The sequence below is a fragment of the Episyrphus balteatus genome, chromosome 3, assembly GCF_945859705.1.
Source record: "Episyrphus balteatus chromosome 3, idEpiBalt1.1, whole genome shotgun sequence".
Classification (NCBI taxonomy): Eukaryota; Metazoa; Arthropoda; class Insecta; order Diptera; family Syrphidae; genus Episyrphus; species Episyrphus balteatus.
The window spans coordinates 74,768,122-74,787,030 of NC_079136.1; the positions used below are offsets into that span (position 1 = coordinate 74,768,122).

Here is an 18,909-nt window from a genome sequence, read left to right on the forward strand (position 1 = left end):
CTGTTGTCGTTGCAATATTGCATAAGTCCAAGGAAAAGTAATCACAAAATTAGTTTTAAAATGAAATACAATCTAACGGTATCACATTCTTAAATAAAATATTGAAACCACCATGTATGTTGAAGTGTTGATCTCTCCTCTTTTATTCTTAACCCAGAAATTGTTGTTTGTTGTTGTTTTTTTTTTTAAATTGTGCACATAAGTTAAAATAAATAAAAGATTAAAGTAACTATATGTTTAGGTTTTTTTAAGGATGATTTTTTATTTTTCTATAAACTAAAGTACTGAAAGAATGTGCATACTACAAACATTATTCTGTCCTTAAGATTACATTTCATTATATTTTTGAAACACTACATTTCTAAAAAATGAATATCGACTACATGATGGTCCAAGTCGACATTAGGTAATTCTAAATATTTTGTATATGCTAAGAACGCAGTCCAAAGCATACTAAAGAATGATGTAAACACCACTTGGTTATGACGAGGAATGAATGTAAAATTTACTGTTTGCACACACGGCCAATAAATGACGCCCACTTTATAGGCCTCAAAAAACCTATTTCTTACCTAAATCGATTAAAAAGAAAGTTAGAAATACAAATAATAAACACAAATCAATATACTTACTTCCCACGTAGCTTCTTCAACAGTCTTTCCATCAAAAAGGCTCATAGTAAACATAAACGTTGATATTGCCATTGGATCGTATGATGCCTGCTCTGTGATGGCCTTGCACAAAGACGATTTTAAATCTGTTTTTGGCCACATAACTGCTGCGAGCCGCATCCAAACATATAATGTGGGTCCCATAAAGAATGCTCCAAATAAACTAAATCTGAAATTTTCGGGAAAAGATTACAGTTAATTTTTACTTTTTATTTACATAAATGTGAACATGAAGTTCAATTTATTTAAAATTGTAATTTTTTAATTACTTACTTTAAACATTTGACCCAGTCATATGTTTTGAAATTTCGTTTTTCTATTAGCGTCTGTTCGATTAGGCTCCCGCAAGGCCATAGTGTACCATAAGACAAAATCCCTCTCACAATCTTATGTTTGTGTGTAAAAGCCACGAACCGTTTAATCATCATATTTGAATCCTTGAGAACTAGTTTGCTGACTAAAATGATGAAGTTTATTCAATGTCTTTGCAAAAGATTTTATGATCTATTAAGAAATTAGATAAAATATATATATAAAGAAAATGCAAAAAATCGTGTAGTTTGTAGTTTGAGGCTCCTTTAAGGATTTTGCTTTTCGATAGCCAAAAAATCCCTGAAAAGAACTTTTTGGTGAAGCCTAGTACGCAGATCGAGTTTAATTTTTGCTCCCATACAAATTATCGAAAAAAGCCGATTTTTCGATAATTTGTATGGGAGCTAAAATTATGATCGATCTGCGTCTTAGCCTTTACTAAATAACCAAAACTATAGTTAAAAATACTATTTATATTTTATTTATTTGTATATATGTTTTGTTTTGTGTTAGGTTTGTATTTGTTTATTTTTATTTTTGTAATATTTTAAAAGTAAGCAGAATATTTATGAGGCTACAGAAATAATATTAAAACAACAATAATTGATTCTTGTTTGAAAAGATTTTGTTTTTCTATTTATTTGTTAACAAACGATGCGATGAATATGAAAATTGTATTCAATTATAGACTGCAGGAATGTTATTAAATTTCGAATTGGATGTTTGGCAGCTAGGTCAAAGTTGTTGCACATTATTTGCACTTTGTCCACATGCACTGATGTGGCGTATACGTGCTTTTTTTATGAATTTATTTATTTGCTTATTTAAACCGCATTGTGCAAGAGTAGGGGAGGAGCAGAGTGAATAGAATAAGACCCGTATCGGGTCGTATAATCCCTGTTATGATAAGGTGAATAATTTATCGGCAAAGAACTAGTCGAGGTGTGCTATGGAATGTTTTCTCAACGAATGGATTTCTCAAAGAAGAAAAAGGTTATTGAAATAAATTTAAAAGGGACTTTAAAAGAAAAAATTTAGTTCTTCAAAAACTGTCACAAATTTGTTTAAAACAAACACCACATGCAAGAAAATAATCTCAAAATTTGTTAAAAAACGAAATTTCAGATTTTCTAACAGGAATATTTCAAAAACGTGATGTGATACCATTTTCTGACTTCGGGTTCTAGTTCAGCGCAACAAAAACCTTAAGAAAAGTATATTTTGGTTTATGTAATAAAAAAAATAATTTTGCTTATTAGTCTCCTTTTCAATAAATGTTAATTTCCTAAATTATGCTAAAAAAGAACTTAAAAATTTTTAAATTTCTTAACTTGTAACAATAAATCTTCAAAAAACTTAGGTGCAAGTATTTATGATAGATAAACATTTGGATGGGCTTGCCACAGTGTGTGTTTACGGAAAAAATTATTTATTATTGTTCAAGTAGGGGAAAGTGGCCTAAAAGGTAAAATAGCCCCTTTGCTAAAAGTCGTAGAATGGAACAGAATATGAAATTTTTGTGAATATAATTATTCTTTAATTTATCAGGCAGTACCGCCACCGACACATATGAAATTTTAGGAACTACATCCTACTATCTGAATTTTGACAGGTTAAACTGAATTAAGCCATCTCGAACAATAGACCCACTTAAATTTTGTGAATTTTTTTTTTGTTGAAAAAACTGTATAACATTGAGTTTTGAAGAAAACAGTTAATGTACTGAAACGAGTAAGCCTAGAACTAAGTATTTCAGTTTTTAAATAAAAACCAAAACGAACGAAATGACCTACCTACTTAACAATCGGCTAAAATGGCATAGTGGGGCATTTTATACTTCTTTCACACTTATATTTTCTTTATATTGAAAATGGTTGGTATAAATATAAACGATCTGCAGAGAGGTTATGTTTTGGTCTGAGGACGCATTACCATAAGCCCTTGATGCCGTGAAAAACAAAGAAATAAGTTGGAAAAAAGCATTCAAAACATCCGGAGTTCCATTTAAGCAATCATACCCAGGAAAATTTAATCAGTGGAATTTGAAGAGGTTTAAAAAATAATTACTTTTAAATGCTTCTTGGAACTTTTATAACTCGTATTGCAAAAAAAATGTGAGATATTAGGTCGTATGCAAAAAATTTCTCTCTTTAAGTACATTTTCTAGAGACTTATGTATCTATATAATTTTCTTGAGATAGATCTCAAAAAACTGGATTGGAATTTTATGCCACCTTCTCATTCTTTTCTCCGTTTAACATCGTTAATTTTCATTTGTATATAAAAAAAATCCCAAAGGTATTGCATTCAGTATATGAATACTACTTTTCACAGCTGACAAAAAGCAAACAAATCAATCGATTCGTAATAAATTTGCAAAACAAACAACAAATTGAAGAAGTATTTTAAATTTATTGTTTAGACTCTTTTAAAATATCAACGTGCTGTCAGTAATTCAATTAAACGAAAATAAACAAAAGCAAACTGTCAATCTTGAGAAACGTCAAATTTTAACATAGGTTAAAATTTTAGCCTCCTCCACAGCAAGAAACATTAACCTATTTTATACATCACGATTTGTCAAAATTTAACCAAGGTGAACATTTAAACCCAAATTTTAACTCAAGTATTTTTAATTTCTCACCCGTGTTTTCATGCAACTAAGCTTCCTATGGGACTAGGATGGTCCTTTGTATAAAGCTTTTAAAGTTTAGGAGTTTTGGCACTTTTGGTTTTGCTTTCATAAGATAGGTACCTATAACAGTTTACACAATTAGCTTACCATTTGTAGTACTTAATACACTCTATGTCTTACTGCAAGGTTTAATACCTAATCACGCCGTCACTTCCAGTATTAGTTCCACTTATTTTTATTTATCCTTGGGTGAAATAAATAATTAAAAGTGTTATTAATATTGAACTTATAATGCACTTTAATTTAATTAATTTTTTTTTTAAATTACCGGAAATGAAATCTTAAAAAGTGATTAGCTAATAAGTTATGTGGCATAATATTAAAAATTAAAACAAACGTTTTTATGGCCGTTACGCGTTCACGTTTTAATATGCAAAAATATTTGTTTTATAATAGTTAATAAAAAAAATGATTTCGCCTTTGTGCATTAAATGCCTTTTTTTCTTGAACTTGACAAAATACTAAACAGAAAATAAAATAAATATAAATGCGCAACTACACCACATTCAACAATATCTGTTGCTGACTTCACTATTGCATCTTGACGATTTCCTATAAGAAATTATCAATGAACTTGAATTTATGCCAAAATAAAATCACGTGTATATATGTACAGATAAAGCGTCACTAAAATAGTTTCGAACCTGCAATAATTTCCTTGCAGCATCTGCATCATTTATAGTTTTTTTTTTTTTCAGCAACACAATGTGCATCCAACAACAGGTGCATTCTTTCAGAACTCGTAGTCTCTTGATTCGAAATCTCTAAAGTGATAATCATATTACTTACTTCATAGTGATTTTAAAGTGGTGGCGTTTGGTTTCTCATGTCGCCTTCCAAATTACTTTTCGTGCCTGAAACGTACAAATTAAAGCCAATTTTTTAAAGTTAAAAATATAAGCAAATGCATTTTTGAGACACTTTCCTGTGAGTGCGCCAGTCGAAACCATTGTCGTCGTCGTAAATTGTTTGAAATTGTTTTATGCTTCTATAATAGTCCGGAGAAGATTCTTATCATGATTAATTTCACACCTGTAGAAGTTCTGCAAAATTCGTAAGAATAAAAAAGGCGACCTTTTTACATTCCTATTGAACCGTTAAGAAGTACAATGTACGTCTCGCGGTAATCCTAATCAAGAACCGAAAGTGGTGTTCGATCCTGCAAGTGTACAAAAGAATATCTACTTTTTGCATACATAATAGAACTATTCAATACGATTTACGATACCTCAAAAAATATTTACTGCAAACATTATAGGAAGATAAAAATAAAAAAAAATGAAATTGTTTTGCGTTTATATTAATTTTTATTTTAACTATTTTTGTAAAGAAAGTTTATCTGAGGAAGAGCTTTCACCTCCAAAATAGCATCATCATCATCAAAATATAAATAGCTTATACGAAATAAGTTATATGGCATTCCGACAGAATCATGATCGTGGAGGCAGTGTCCTAAAACCTTCAAGAGAAAAACAAATGCAATCAGCACGGGGAAACACACATGTTTATGGATTATTTTATATTTTTGCCGATTTCCTTAAAAAGCAAATTTGTCGTTAAAAATTGGCTCTATTGATTTTGTTTTTTTTTTTTTCTAAAAAAAAAAAAAACAAAAATCAAGTTTTGTAATTTTAAAATGGAACTGAAATTCATTAAAGAATTTGTTTTGTTCCTTTGAAACGAATGCGCATCGATGAATCTTAAAAAAACATTTTATTTACAGTGATCATTAATTTATTAAATTTTTATATATATTTATGTCCAGTTTTCACAACCTAAGAAGGAATAGTTATCAACGTTTTTTATTTACTTTATTATTTCGTAGACAGATAACAATTTATTAACTTATGAAAAACTAATGAGATTTGATGGTATTACAATTCTATGATGGCTCCGCAAATCAAAGTTCGTAATCAAACATCTGTAATGATCTCGTCATATGATCATCTCTCAAACATGCTTCGAGAAATTCTTCTACTGTTATAATGCCATCTTGATTAAGGTCTAGTTTTCGAAAGACTCTGTCGATCTAGAAAAAAAAAATACATAATATAATTGAGATTCTTTAAAATAAATGTTTAAGTTTGGTATTCGGTATAATATATATATATAAGATATAACATTTTGAAAAAGAAATATTAATGTTAAATGATTTTTTACAAGAGAATAGTGACGTAAATTATTATTTATTTGAATGGAGTAGTGCTTCCCAAGTGTGAAAAGTTTAAATATTTGGGTCTATGATAAAAAGTGAACCTACTTGAGATCATCGCATAAGCAAAATTCAACGATTTGACAGTTTTATTTATCAAATTTCTACAACTCAGTAGCTACTCATTTTTTTATTTTATTCGAAAAACAATAACAACAAATACTTACTTGTGTAATTTTTATTATTGTTTTACGAATAAAATCAAAAACGAGTAACTACTGAGTATTAGAAAAAACCCTAATAATGGCTGGGTTCAACGCACCATCTGAACTTAAGTTCAGATTTTTTTTGACGTTGAACGTATCTGAATTTCAGATGACATTAACGAAGAATCTACTTCTTTTCTTTACTTGGATTGACTTTAAAAAAAGAACATTTATTTTTCTAGAATAATAAAAATAGTTCAAGTGATTGTAGAAAAAGAGTTATTTATTAATATTTTCAGTGAGATCACCTCAGTATTTGTAAAAATTATTTTGTTGGATTTATAAAAACCCCTTCTCTTCTGCTATCCATTTATGTATGTTTAATTTTGCTTTGGTCCCCAACTTCATTAAATTTTTTTTCCTCATTTATTTTCATTACTCCATTTCTGCACATAAACGTGCGGAGGGAGAACACAAAATTATATTAATTACATATGCATTGTAATATCATATGAACAAAATAACAATAACACCGCAACAATAATGTCCAAGCACAAGAGAAATATGTATAAACAAATCCATTTATAACTTGTATTAAAATCACAAAGTTCAAATTTGGTGTGTAGCACATTTTTTACGTTTACCAACTTCACCAACACAAACACACCCATCTGAATTTTAAGATAAAAATTTCCACCTGAAAATCGTAACTAAATGTCAAAAAACGTAACTTAATGCCATTGTCATCTAACTTTTTATGACATCTGACCAATCACAGCCTCTGAAAATTCAGATATGTATGTATAAAGTTCAGATGGCCTGCGTTGAACGCGGGGAATGAGATTAATATTAAAACTACTAAACAACTTCACAATAGCCCTGTTCCATTGGGAGGTGGCAAAGTACTACTATACTCTGTCCGATAAAAATTGGCAGTACAGGCCTTATGGGAGAGCTTTTTCAAAATCAGTGGGACCTAACGACTGCCAAAAAGCAATTCACGAAAAATATGCCCCTGAAACACACAAGAAAACCACAGACGCGCCATGGCATTGTTGTTGTAATTTCTTTACTAAGCGAAGTACACCCTCCTATAACCGCTCTGCCACACGATCTGTGGCAGAATGAAACTCAATGATAAAACTTTTTTATTAAAAGTATTTACAATACATAAGAGTTACCATTGGTAAACTTCCTTCATAAACTACTCCTTTTTCTATTATTTTTCTGAAAGAGCTTTCAGGATTAATGCTTTTTCAAGCTTTTAAAATGAAAAAAAGCATTATGTGTTGTCGTGGTGTTGGTGGCTGTTTGTTTTTTATTTTGTGTATGAAGAAAAACAGTTATGTCGTTTTCTATTGACGAATCTCAGAATGAGATTTGTGAATTTGACAGCTGAAAGGGGGGGTGAAGAGGGGAAATAGTGGACAAATCTCAGATTTCATGATCTATTTGCGTCCTGAGATTCAAAAAAATGACAAAAAAATGAATCTGAGATTCAAGAATCTGATTCTGGATTTTTATCAAGATTCACGCATACAAACACACGCACTTTCACACACACTCCTCTGTTTGACATTTGTCTTAACATTTGTTGTTGTTTTATTTTTTTTATACGCACAGATTTCGCACACAATTACAAAACTAGATTTCATATTCTATTTGCAGTGGAAAATCTGAGAATTTTACACAAAAATCTGAAAAGTCAATAGAAAACGACATTAATGTCAACATTTTGACATGCATTTTAACATTTCAACAGGAAAAATAGTTTACCCTTGCTTGGGGTCGGGCTGTGTTTTAAATGAGTGAATTTTTTGTTTTGTTATTTTGGTGTTAAACGAAAAATTAATTTTTTTTTTTCGTTTTTGTGAAATTTTACCGATAAAATGGTAACGCTGGTACCTTTTCGAAACATTTTTTTCGGATAATACGGCATCGCTGTGTGAGCTTTTTTATGTGATAGACATATCCAGAAGGCGTGAAGCAGAGTGAGATGCAAATGCCCTATCTTCCCTGTACTGCCAATTTTTATCGGACAGACTATAGTAGTTTACTAGTGATTTTCAATATAACGCACTTTCAACGAATTCAATACAAATCGTATCTACTCGGGAAGAAGAGCATGAGTAGATGATAGTACTAGATTAACCAAAACATATACTAGAAGTAAACTACCACCTCCAATGGAACAGGGCTAATATAATATTAATCTGCTTACCTGTTCTCTTGCTTTTCTATCATCCTCCATTTGATGTGATCTTCTTCCCATAAGTTCATGTATTGCAAGAACCACTTCTGCTAGTTCTGAACGACTTATTCGTCCATCGCCGTTTAAGTCATATAATTTAAAAGTCCATCGTAATCGTTCGTAAACCGATCCGCGTAGTAGTGTAGAAAGGGTAACTAATAAATCCTAGAGAAAAAATTAAATCTATTACAAAATACCTGTAATATTTCATTGATCTTACTCGAAAACTAATTGCGCCATTACAATTTACATCGAATGCTTTAAAAACATAGTGTGCATATAAACTGGAATCTAAATAAAAAAAATAATTTATATATGTATAATTTGTATTTATAAACGTATAACTATTTATTAATAATATTTGTATAACAGTTGATTTATGTGTTAACTCAATATATAATATTATTGAACGTAGTGACAAGTCATGGTATAAAAAGAGAAGGTATGATCATTAGAAAAAACTCAGTATCGAGAACTGTCAAAACTTATGGCTACTTAAGGTTTTGACAGCCCAGCCCATTGAAATTGTTGTTGTAAACAAATTTGTCTTGGAAGTTGTTGTTGCTTTTGACTTTGCCAAATGCCAAACGTCAAAACCTTATTACCCCATTTTGTAAGATGGCGGCTCTAATGATCATACCTTGTCTTTTTATACCATGGTGACAAGTAACCCAGTATAAACGGGAAAATAACACAAATTGAAAACAAATAAGGGCATCTATCGATAAAAAAAACCTTTCCTCCTATCTCAAAACTTTTTAAGATGAATTTAAAAAAAAAAAAAATAATTTCAGAACATTCTTGGGCAAAAAAAAAAATCCCCATACTATAGGGCAGCCTAAAAGTGTATATTTGAATACAAATCTATTGAATAAATTGAATTACGCTTAAAGGCCCAACTATAATAGGCATATGCGCGCATGGGCTTATGTCAAAATCGAACGAACTGCTTCGTCCTGTTTCTGAAAACATGAGGAATAGCCGTAATGAACATACGCGCGCATAGCCTTCTGTCACAATTTACATTTTTGTTTTCCATAATTTTTGTAAAAAAACAAATAACATAAAACTAAATTTAATCCTAGAATTTAGGAAATTCGGATATGAATCTTTGAAGCTAAAATTCACATTTATATACAGAGTGGAGTAGATACTTTTACATTTTTATAGATTCTACCACCTATCTGCATTATTATAAAAGTAAATCTCTTTAATATAAATATATTTGAAGAAGTGAGTCAGAAAAATACTATGCTCAACAATTTGTAAGATCAATCTCATAAAATCAATAATTTTGTTCCAGGGACGTACACACCATTAAGGGGGGAAAACCCTCTGGAATTTTTTTATTTTTGCATTATTAATTTTTTGCCTAAAAAAATCATTTATCAACCGAAAAAAACTATTTTAGTGGTCTTAGCCTTAAATGAAGCCTCAAAAGTCCCCAGATAGTCCTGAAACCCATGCGTTCCGAGTCTACCACAGTACAAAAATGAAAACTTTAAACGAATTTTTCTCTAAACACGTTTTTTTCCGCGCCGTGCAACGTAACTCAAAAACTAATGAAGCTATCGACTTGAAATAAAATGCAAATTACTCGTTAACTCATTGGTCATTGCATGAACCTAAAAGTTCAATATAATTTTCACAATAAATATTTTTTTAACAATTTGTTTATAAAAAAAGATTGTGTTTTTTCGTTTTTTGGTCTCTAATTTTTTTTTTACACTTTTTTTTTTGCTAAATTTAGGTTCATGCAATGCGTATAAATATATTTTAATGGAAACAAATTTTTTAAAATATTATAAATAATTAACTGGACCTGGGCATTGCACGGCGCAAACGCGAGGCATCAACTTTAAACGGCTGTAGAGCCGCCATTTTGTTTTTTTACTACTTCAAAAAAATTGTGTTAACACTTCATGATGTCAATTATATCATGTATTTTTCCAAACTTTAATTAATGCTTCCAGTTTTCCAAAAAAAAATCTTGAAAAACTCGTCGTCCAGAGGGATTTCCCCCCTTAAGGCAAGGTGCTCCGGGGCCTCCGACCGACGCACAATGGGACCAAACGACCAAAACCATCTCAAAATTGGTTTTAACAAATGTGATCATTTCAAAAAAGTAATGATTGTTTAACACAATAGAAATGTGCGCAATTATGATAGCATAAACTGTTTTTAATATATTTTGGATAAAAGTACTTAAAATAAGTCTCGAACCTTACATTTTATTTTTTATTGTTTTTCGTTATATTTTATATAACAGTTTAAACTTAGTTTTCTCAGAAGTTTGTGAAGAAACCTTATAAGTGTTGTATATCAATAAAAAGGTTAGAATCTCTACTTTATAAATCCGTCATTTGTTTTTGAATGTACTTTAAATTGATTGCTTGTAAAAAATTACAATTAATGGGAAGTAATTTGGCCAACTTTAATTTTCAATTGTAGATTTCCACTTTGCCGACGACTGCCGATGTCGAGTTATGAATGAATTTAGAATCTCATATTACTCAAAATTAAGGAATAAAAATAAAATTTTGCGCATATTTGCGCCATTTTGATTTACGGTCAAAAATGTATAAAATAAAAATTTTCCAAAAATGTTTGCAAATCTTTTTTTTACTGTCATCTACAGGGTGTCTCAAAATTAATGATTCGAATGAAATATTCTCATAGGCTTTTTAAAGGGCTCTTAAAATTTGGTAACTTGTTTATCCCAAATATTTACGGTTTTCGATTAAATGCACTTCTTGTGAAATTTCGTAAAATTCCTACTTTAAAACAGTATTTTGCTTCCCCTGTTCATAATTTATTTTTGTTTTTTTACAAATGTGTCCCTAAAACAATAATTGATAATACAGAACAATTAACAAACAAAAAAAAAATATTTCGCTTGCCATTTCGCCACAAATTAGTTTAAACAAAAACATATGTTTTTTGTTGTTTTTTCTTACTCTGAAAAACCTTGTTTCGTTGAATTCAAATTATAGTATCTTTCGTTATAACTTCAATTTCCGAAACTTTAATACTTTTTTTAGCGATATGGCGAACGAAATAAAAAGTGTTTGGATTAAATAATTTATTGTTTCTTATTTACCAATGTTTTAGTGAACGATTTGTAAAAACAAAAATCAATTATGAACAGGGGAAGCAAAATACTGTTTCAAAGTAGGAATTTTTCGAAATTTCACAAGATGTGCATTTAATCGAAAATGGTAAGAACTTGGGATATGTTGTTTAAATTATTACTTTTGGGACACCTTATGTATGTATATAGAGAATTCCCAACAAGCTTGACATTCGGAACGGATTTCAAGTCCCATCAAAATCCATCCCATCAAGTGCCGAAAATCAAAATCTGCAGATTTGATTTAATTTAATTTCAACCCATTTTTTCAAACTTGTATTTGTTTACGCTATCTTAATTCTTATCTCAAGCATTTGTTCTATTTTGAAAAAGTCTTCTCTATAAAACATAAATTATTTTCATATTCTATTTCGTTTTGATACTTTTTTCCTCTTTAAACCCATTTTGTTGTTTGATTTTTGATAAGAAAGTGGTTAATTTAGTTTCTACGTTTGTGAATACTTATCTCTTTAACATTTTTCTTTCTTTTCTTACTTATAAAATAAATTCTACCTATATACAATGAGTTTTATATTCTCTTTCGTTCGTATGCTTTTTTTTAATTTACAATCTTTTAATTTTTGCTGTCTTATCAAGATATTATATCCAGGATAACTTCACTTATATTTAAAAACAAAACACAAAGACTTAAATATAATTTTGAATATGAATTTAGCCATTAATTGATGAATTTGAGCACTTTTTCATAATTTCTGTTTTATAATAAATACATACATAATTTTTTTAGCTCTGATTTATTACATGTTGAAGCATATACATTGTAGTATGTTCGTGCCAAATTTCAAAAAAAAATATTGAGAAACAAAAAAGTTATGGAATTTTGAGATGATTTACATCGTTTGGTCCCATAGTGCGACGTATGCAAGCCAGCACCAGGGCCCCGACTGGAGACATCTTTTTGCTTCATAGAGAACTTGCAATATAAGATCGATCTTATCACTGTGAGATTAAGCTCACTCAAAGACTGCTATTCATTAAAATTGTAAATTCTGAAAGTATTGTAAATCCATAATAAATCTATGTCGTGACTTTTTGAAGATAAAAACTCATTCTGAAGTTCTAATATCTCAAAACACAAAACCCCATTCTTTGAAATAGAAATATTTTTTAACCCCTTTTTTAATTCTCGAACATCAGAGGTATTTTTGATATTTTACCAAAAAAACAAATTTATAAACTTCTGAGCATGTTACAAATCTATAAATAAAAAAGAAAACAAATAACTATGTTTATTGCATATTAGAATATTAAGAAACAACAAAACAGAAAAGAAAAAATTTGCTGGAAAAAATTAAAAAATAAACATGCACATGTGAGGTACACGTGCCTAAAAAAAAGTTGAAACAAAAAAAAAATGCACGGTACCTCCTCTAAAATGCTTCCCTATTTTCCTAGAGCCCGCACTGTGTTCATCATATTACGAGAAGTCTAACTCCTTGAGTACTGGTTTATTACAAAAACAAAACAAAAATATTAACCTATTTTATATTTTTAAAAATAAATTAAATTTACAAATCGATAACAACTTACTGCCGTGAGGAAAAAACTTCGCATAAATATCTTTGAAACAGTCTTCATGTACAACACCTTCGGGGCATTCCTGCAAAAGGGAGATAAATGAGTTTATATTAAAGATATTTTCTAAGATATAATAGTTTGGGTGTGGTTGCTAGCAAAATTCTGCAAAATGTTCACTCCAGCAAAGCGTTTTTTACTTGCGATATAGGTACTATATATATCAAGTTATGCATTCGTACAAAAAAAAAGTTGAGATAACATTTTTCCATGACATTACAATGATAGAGAATGCCAAAAGAGTGGGTCCCGGAAGTCCGTCTGTCTGTCTGTCTGTATAAGGAACTAGAGCCTAAACGGATGGACCGATTGATTCCAAACTTGCTATGTAGCAGTTTTTGGAGACTCTCCAGAGGGGTTTTTGGAATTAATTTTTTTGGACCAAAAATAAATGTACCTGTCATACAAAAATTTCGGAAAAGTTTAATTTCACGAAAACGGCTCCAACGATTTTGTTAAAAAAATTCAAATGTTAGTTTTTAAACAAGGTCTATCTTTTAAAGAAAAAATGCAAAACTGCTTATTGTATTTCAATCAAATTTTGTATACAAAAGCATTTATATACTTTAAATATAAGCCAAAAATAAAATTTGGAAAAAAATAATGTTTGGATTTAAAAACAAAATTTTCAAAATTTTTTTTTTGAAAAATCAAATTTTCGAAAACGGGACATTAAATTTTTTTGAAATTTTGTTTTAAGATGTTGATTAGTGATTTCTACAAGATGGCATACCAATTTTATTTTAAAACTTTTTTAAAAAACGGCTCTAACGATTTTGAACATTTTCTTTCTAAAAATGCACCTTAACATATCAAATAAAACTGCGTACCTGTTTTGTGGGGCGATTTGATTTCAGATATTGCTTTTTTTTTGAAAAATGAAATTTATTTTTTTTTTATTTGTTTTTTTTTTTTATATACCTACATTTCCCAAATTTCATAAAAACTTAAGCAACTTGAACTCTAAGAGAAAGTTCGTGCGACCCAGTCGTGGATTTTATTTTTTAAATATTTACTTCTTTAATGATTTCATGTTAGGAAGACGCACGTTTGAAACTATTGGGTGCTAGTGCTAGCTTTAAAAGCACCGCACAGTGGTACCGGTTGCTAAGAAGGGCGGCCATAGGGGATTATGGTTAGGATAGCAACAAAATATACTTGAATATGTGTGAGAATATATTTTTTTAGCAATAAAAAAGAATAATTCAAATGAAAAACAATAATTGATTTATAAAGAAATCTTGTATATATTATATATGTAAAAAGAAGCCTTGAATCAACATACAAACAAATGATAAGTTATTTTTTTGAAATTATTTATTTTGTTTTTTTTTTTTTTTTTAATTTCAGTCATAATGTACAAAAACTTACGGAAAACATAAAAACTTAAAAAAAAAAAACTATTATGAAAAAGTTATAAATATGAGAAATATGGGTAAAATTGAAACAGTGGGTGTGAAAGAGTCAGTCGTAGCCCGTCGCACTTATTCGCAGACAGATTCAATAGTTTAAGAAACTACACATGCTAGAGAAAATTTATATATATGAATCATGTATTTATATTGATGACAACATAGTTAAAAGCTTCGTTAAAGTGAGAAGAAAAACAAAAGTATGGAATTTGAACCAATCCTTTTCTAGTCTGTTTTTTATTGAAAATTTTAAATAAAATAGAATTTTAAACTCTTTAAATATAGTATATACCTTCAACTTTAAGTTCCATAACAAAAAAAAAAAAACTTTAAATTAATTTTAACCGGAAAATACACTTAAAAGTTTAAGTTGATTCGGGACCAAAAATAAAGCATTGAAAACAGACTTTTTTCGACAACTTTTCATGGTCGATATGAAAAGTTCCGTTATTTTCTCAAAATTTATGTTATGCCATCTTAAAGAATAGGCTTTTTATAACAAATATAACGAAAAATAACGTCATTATATTGACATCGATATTTCGGCCTATGGCCTTCTACGAAACCACTGTGCACCGGGGCTATTTTTTCTTTCAAAGAGACCAGAGAGAGCAAAAATTTAGAACAACGGTAACAACGAAAAACATAAAATAACTTTTTTAAAGCCAAACCCCATTCTTGTAAAACTCAAAGCGTCATTGAGGGTAACACGGGCATTTTTATAACTTTCAATGACCAAAGTTTTAGCCTTTCTAAAATGAGGTGAGCAAATCGGTCGCTAGCTCTTGATCTATTAACTGAGCCTTAAACTTAGTTGCTGGCGACTTGAATATTAGAACATAGCGCAAAACAAATCATCCTAAAAACATCGGTGTGTTACTTATTTTTAATTTTTCATTGTAACTTGTAATCCGTATCCGTTGAAGTTAGAGGTCTCTGCCTTAGCATAATGTTTTTGCAAAATTTTATCAAATTTTACCAAGACATTTTTTTCATAAAAAATTGCATAAAAAGTGTTTTTTTATTTTGCTGTCAAAAAAAATAACCCAAGAACTGAAAACTTAATCCTTGAAAATTATAGATAGGTGCATATTGTTAATACCAAAATCATCGAAATATTATTTTATGAATATTTCATGTTTAAGTCATAAACATGTATGGTATTTATGTGGTATGATTGTGTTGATACCAGATGTTTTAAAATATTTTTTTTTAAGAATAGAAACAGATTTAAATCTACCTTAAAAACACGTGGGGAATGTGTTCTGAAATATTTTAATAATATTCTGAAAATATAAGGTGTAAGTGTAACATATAATAATTGTTTGATTGATTCAATCCGATATGACAGTTTTACAGACTTACAGTTTTAAATCCTCTGTACATAACACGAATTTCTTGTTTTGAGAATTTCGTTTCGCGGCATAAGTCTTCTAAAGCAACAGGTATAACCTTGGGCATACGCGTTGGCTCCAACTCATACACTACGTCCTCAATAGGACTATCTGGAGGTGACGCCATGACCCGAAATCCCACCAATCAAATTTTGAATGATCAGCTGCATATGTGTGTGGATGTATGTTTTTTCACCTAAAATAAAAAAAAAAATCAATTACTTTTATTCAGTAAATTTAGAATGAATTTAATTTTAAACTAATTAAATATGTATATTTATATTTAAAACAACACTTAAATAAAGTAACTCAGATAGAAACATTCATGAGTAATAGATAAATATTTTAGGCTGTAAAAAGCAACGAACGATTACTTTTTTTTTTAATATTTTATCATTTATTGTTGAAGGTTCAAAAATAAGTTTAGAACAAAAATTTTCTCTGTAAACCAACAAATAAAAAACATTTTTTATCCCTAGCAATTACACTGGTCTGCAAGGAAAACCTCCTTTTAATAAAACGATACTTTTCTAAAGAATTTTTGTATGCTGAATCCGAATTTTCCTAGCACGTCACGTTTTTCTAGGTATCCCCGTTAGAAAATCTCAAAAAAACATTTTTTTGCTGTTTTCGAAGCAATATTTTGGCCTAAGATAATATTTTTCAACTAAATTTGTCACGGTTTATGCAAGAACTTGTTTTTTTTTTTTTCTTTTAAATTCAATTTTAATCTTCTCAATATCTCTTTTCTTTTCGGAGATATCTAAATTTAAGTAAGTTTAGTTGGTTTAGCTTAACTTATCTTATTAATATTTCTTTCTCTCAAGAACAAAAGTATACTTTTCTAATGGATTTTAGTGTGCTGATTTTGAATCCGAATTCAAAAAAATTCGGTCAGCTCTCGTTTTCGAGATATTGTAGTTTTTTTGAGATTTTCAAAAAAAAAAATTGATTTTGTTATTCTTTAATGCGTATATCTCAAAAACCTGACGTGATAAAACTTTTTTGACTTCAGATTCGAACTCAGAATAAAACCCATAAGAAAAGTATACTTTTGTTCCTAGGATTAACAAATCTGAAGCTTTACATGGCAGTTTATCGAATGGTTTATCACAAATAAGATATTTCTAAATAGAAAAATAGTACATAAAACACATTTTACAAGTTGTAATTAGGAGTTTTGTATGTTTTTATGTTTATCAATTTATACTATATTTTATAAAACACCATCTCATATGATATCGTTTATCCTAAATCCCAAAACTATTTTCTAATTTTATTAAATGTTTCAAATGAAAATAGATTCACTATTTGTTTTAATATTTTTAAGTTTTGCAAATATGTTTGCATTAAGTGGTTTTATGGTTATAATGTTAAGGAAGTAATTTTAAATAACGAATGCATACAATAAAACCACTGCTAAACACCATTTTTAAAAACATGTGTTAAACAAAAATGGCTCAAAGAGACCAAAAAGAGTAGATTTTGAAAGTCCATATTTTATCCAATTTTAGCCGGAAAGATAAAGTATTTTCTTTTTTCCGTTACATGTTCAATATCTATAAATGCTTAAACGATAAAAAAAGACTATTAAGTAAAAACACCAAAAATTTCATTTTTTTCTCTTTTTCGAATAGTTTTTCAATAGTTTTTTACATTATTTTAATTTTTTTTAAACGAGACATATCGATAGGAAATTTGATTATCTACAAAAAATTACTTAATAAAAATTTTCATATTTGGCTTCCTTTTCAAGTTATAGACCAAAACACAAAAAATTACCAAAAAAATTCGAAAATATTGATCGTTACAAATATTATCATATCTTTCGATTTTTGTCGAGTGTTTTGATACAATGCACTTAAACTTTTGAAGTGACCCAAAAAAGTTATTCCAGTGTTTGTTGCTTATTTGATTAGCTTTCAGGAACCGGTTTTTCTGTTCAGATTAGTTGTATATTACTCAAGATAAAGCCCGAATACTAAGTATGCTGGAAAAAAAACGACAAAAAACTTTGAAAAATCAAATCTCGAAAACTTATCCATCGTAATTTTTTTAAAAGTAATTTCCGAGTTGCTGAGGTCAAAGTACGTAAGAAAAAAAAAATGGGATTGGGTGTCCATTTTGGCTGTAAACCAGTGATATCAATGCCTTAGGTAGGTATACCTACATATTTAAATCTCGATATCAATGGCATTAAACAAATACTTTTGAGTGCAAGCCATTCTTGAATTCATAAAGAGATTCTTCTTTAGTCGCACTACCAGAATGTGGAATGCATTTCCCGCCTCAGTTTTTCCCTCCCATTTTAATGATCAGAACTTTAAAACCAATGTGCATCGGTATCTCCTTTTAAATCCTTTCCACTTTTCCTAAAGCTCGTAATTTGTTTCTGTTTACGTACGTACTGAGAGTACCCAAAACCCCTTTAGTGCGCGCCCATTATAAAAAAAATGTAAAAGTTAGCTATTTATTTAAGTAGTTTTTTAAAAACATGTCGATTTCATGTTGTTTCTGAATTTTTAGAATTGTGATTTGCTTTATAAAAAATTAAGCATACATGATTGGTCAAATTAAAAAAAAAAAAACAATTTTTAATTTGTATTTGAGCTGTTTGTGACCTCGGGCAACATTTTTCTCATTTTTTTGAAAAATATTGGTACACGTTACTAAAAAATCGTCTGGCAGTGTTTCCGTCATATGTGAAACCATAACCCTGTTTTGGGTTATCTACAAAGAACCCCAAACAAACGAGCCTAAAATTGATTTTGTATTTTTGGTTTTATCAAATTTCTTTCCATTTTAAAGCCATTTCACTTGTCAGGTCTTGAATTTTAAACGATACGCTTTGTGAAGAAGACATTGAAAAAAAAAAACAAACCATAAGTTCTCAATCTTAGGTTAAAAGTCAATTGATCTAAGAAGATTCAATTTTTTAGCTATGTCTGACATATAAAACGTTTTGCTGCATGATTAGTGTTGGACAAAACATTGCTATACCTACTCATACTTCCATATAAGTATTGTAATTTCGTATCTTGCCTTTACGAATCTACATTTTAAATTATTGTGAAATGGATAGCGGTTTTT

At 29.3% G+C, this 18,909-nt stretch overlaps 2 protein-coding genes across 5 annotated transcripts; both read right to left on the reverse strand.

Moving 5' to 3' along the window:
• Positions 1-236: 236 nt before the first annotated feature.
• Positions 237-4,206, reverse strand: LOC129916908 (uncharacterized). Of its 4 annotated transcripts, none has more exons than XM_055997122.1 (6): positions 3,947-4,206; positions 3,799-3,862; positions 3,628-3,738; positions 945-1,128; positions 633-840; positions 237-572 (listed from the first exon to the last, which is right to left on the reverse strand). In XM_055997122.1, the coding sequence occupies exons 4-6, from the start codon at positions 1,097-1,099 to the stop codon at positions 354-356; spliced, it is 582 nt and encodes a 193-aa protein (XP_055853097.1). In that variant the 5' UTR covers positions 1,100-1,128; positions 3,628-3,738; positions 3,799-3,862; positions 3,947-4,206; the 3' UTR covers positions 237-353. The 4 variants fall into 4 exon arrangements, with proteins under 4 accessions (XP_055853097.1, XP_055853096.1, XP_055853095.1 ...); XM_055997121.1 differs by having other exon boundaries at positions 945-1,175; XM_055997120.1 differs by lacking the exon at positions 3,628-3,738 and having other exon boundaries at positions 3,766-3,862.
• Positions 4,207-5,394: 1,188 nt separating this feature from the next.
• Positions 5,395-16,010, reverse strand: LOC129916907 (Kv channel-interacting protein 1). The gene is made up of 5 exons (XM_055997117.1): positions 15,791-16,010; positions 12,969-13,038; positions 8,508-8,578; positions 8,258-8,452; positions 5,395-5,707 (listed from the first exon to the last, which is right to left on the reverse strand). The coding sequence occupies exons 1-5, from the start codon at positions 15,944-15,946 to the stop codon at positions 5,579-5,581; spliced, it is 621 nt and encodes a 206-aa protein (XP_055853092.1). The 5' UTR covers positions 15,947-16,010; the 3' UTR covers positions 5,395-5,578.
• Between the last annotated feature and the right edge of the window lie 2,899 nt (positions 16,011-18,909).

Coding starts and splice junctions, on each gene's coding strand:
- LOC129916907 (XM_055997117.1), bottom strand. CDS start 15,946: ATGGCGTCACCTCCAGATAGTCCTATTGAGGACGTAGTGTATGAGTTG. Junction 13,039..15,790: donor TGTACAGAGGATTTAAAACT/GTAAGTCTGTAA, acceptor TCCCTTTTGCAG/GAATGCCCCGAAGGTGTTGT. Junction 8,453..8,507: donor ATGGCGCAATTAGTTTTCGA/GTAAGATCAATG, acceptor TTTTTTCTCTAG/GATTTATTAGTTACCCTTTC.
- LOC129916908 (XM_055997122.1), bottom strand. CDS start 1,099: ATGATGATTAAACGGTTCGTGGCTTTTACACACAAACATAAGATTGTG. Junction 841..944: donor GACTGGGTCAAATGTTTAAA/GTAAGTAATTAA, acceptor CGAAAATTTCAG/ATTTAGTTTATTTGGAGCAT. Junction 573..632: donor TTGAAGAAGCTACGTGGGAA/GTAAGTATATTG, acceptor TAATCGATTTAG/GTAAGAAATAGGTTTTTTGA.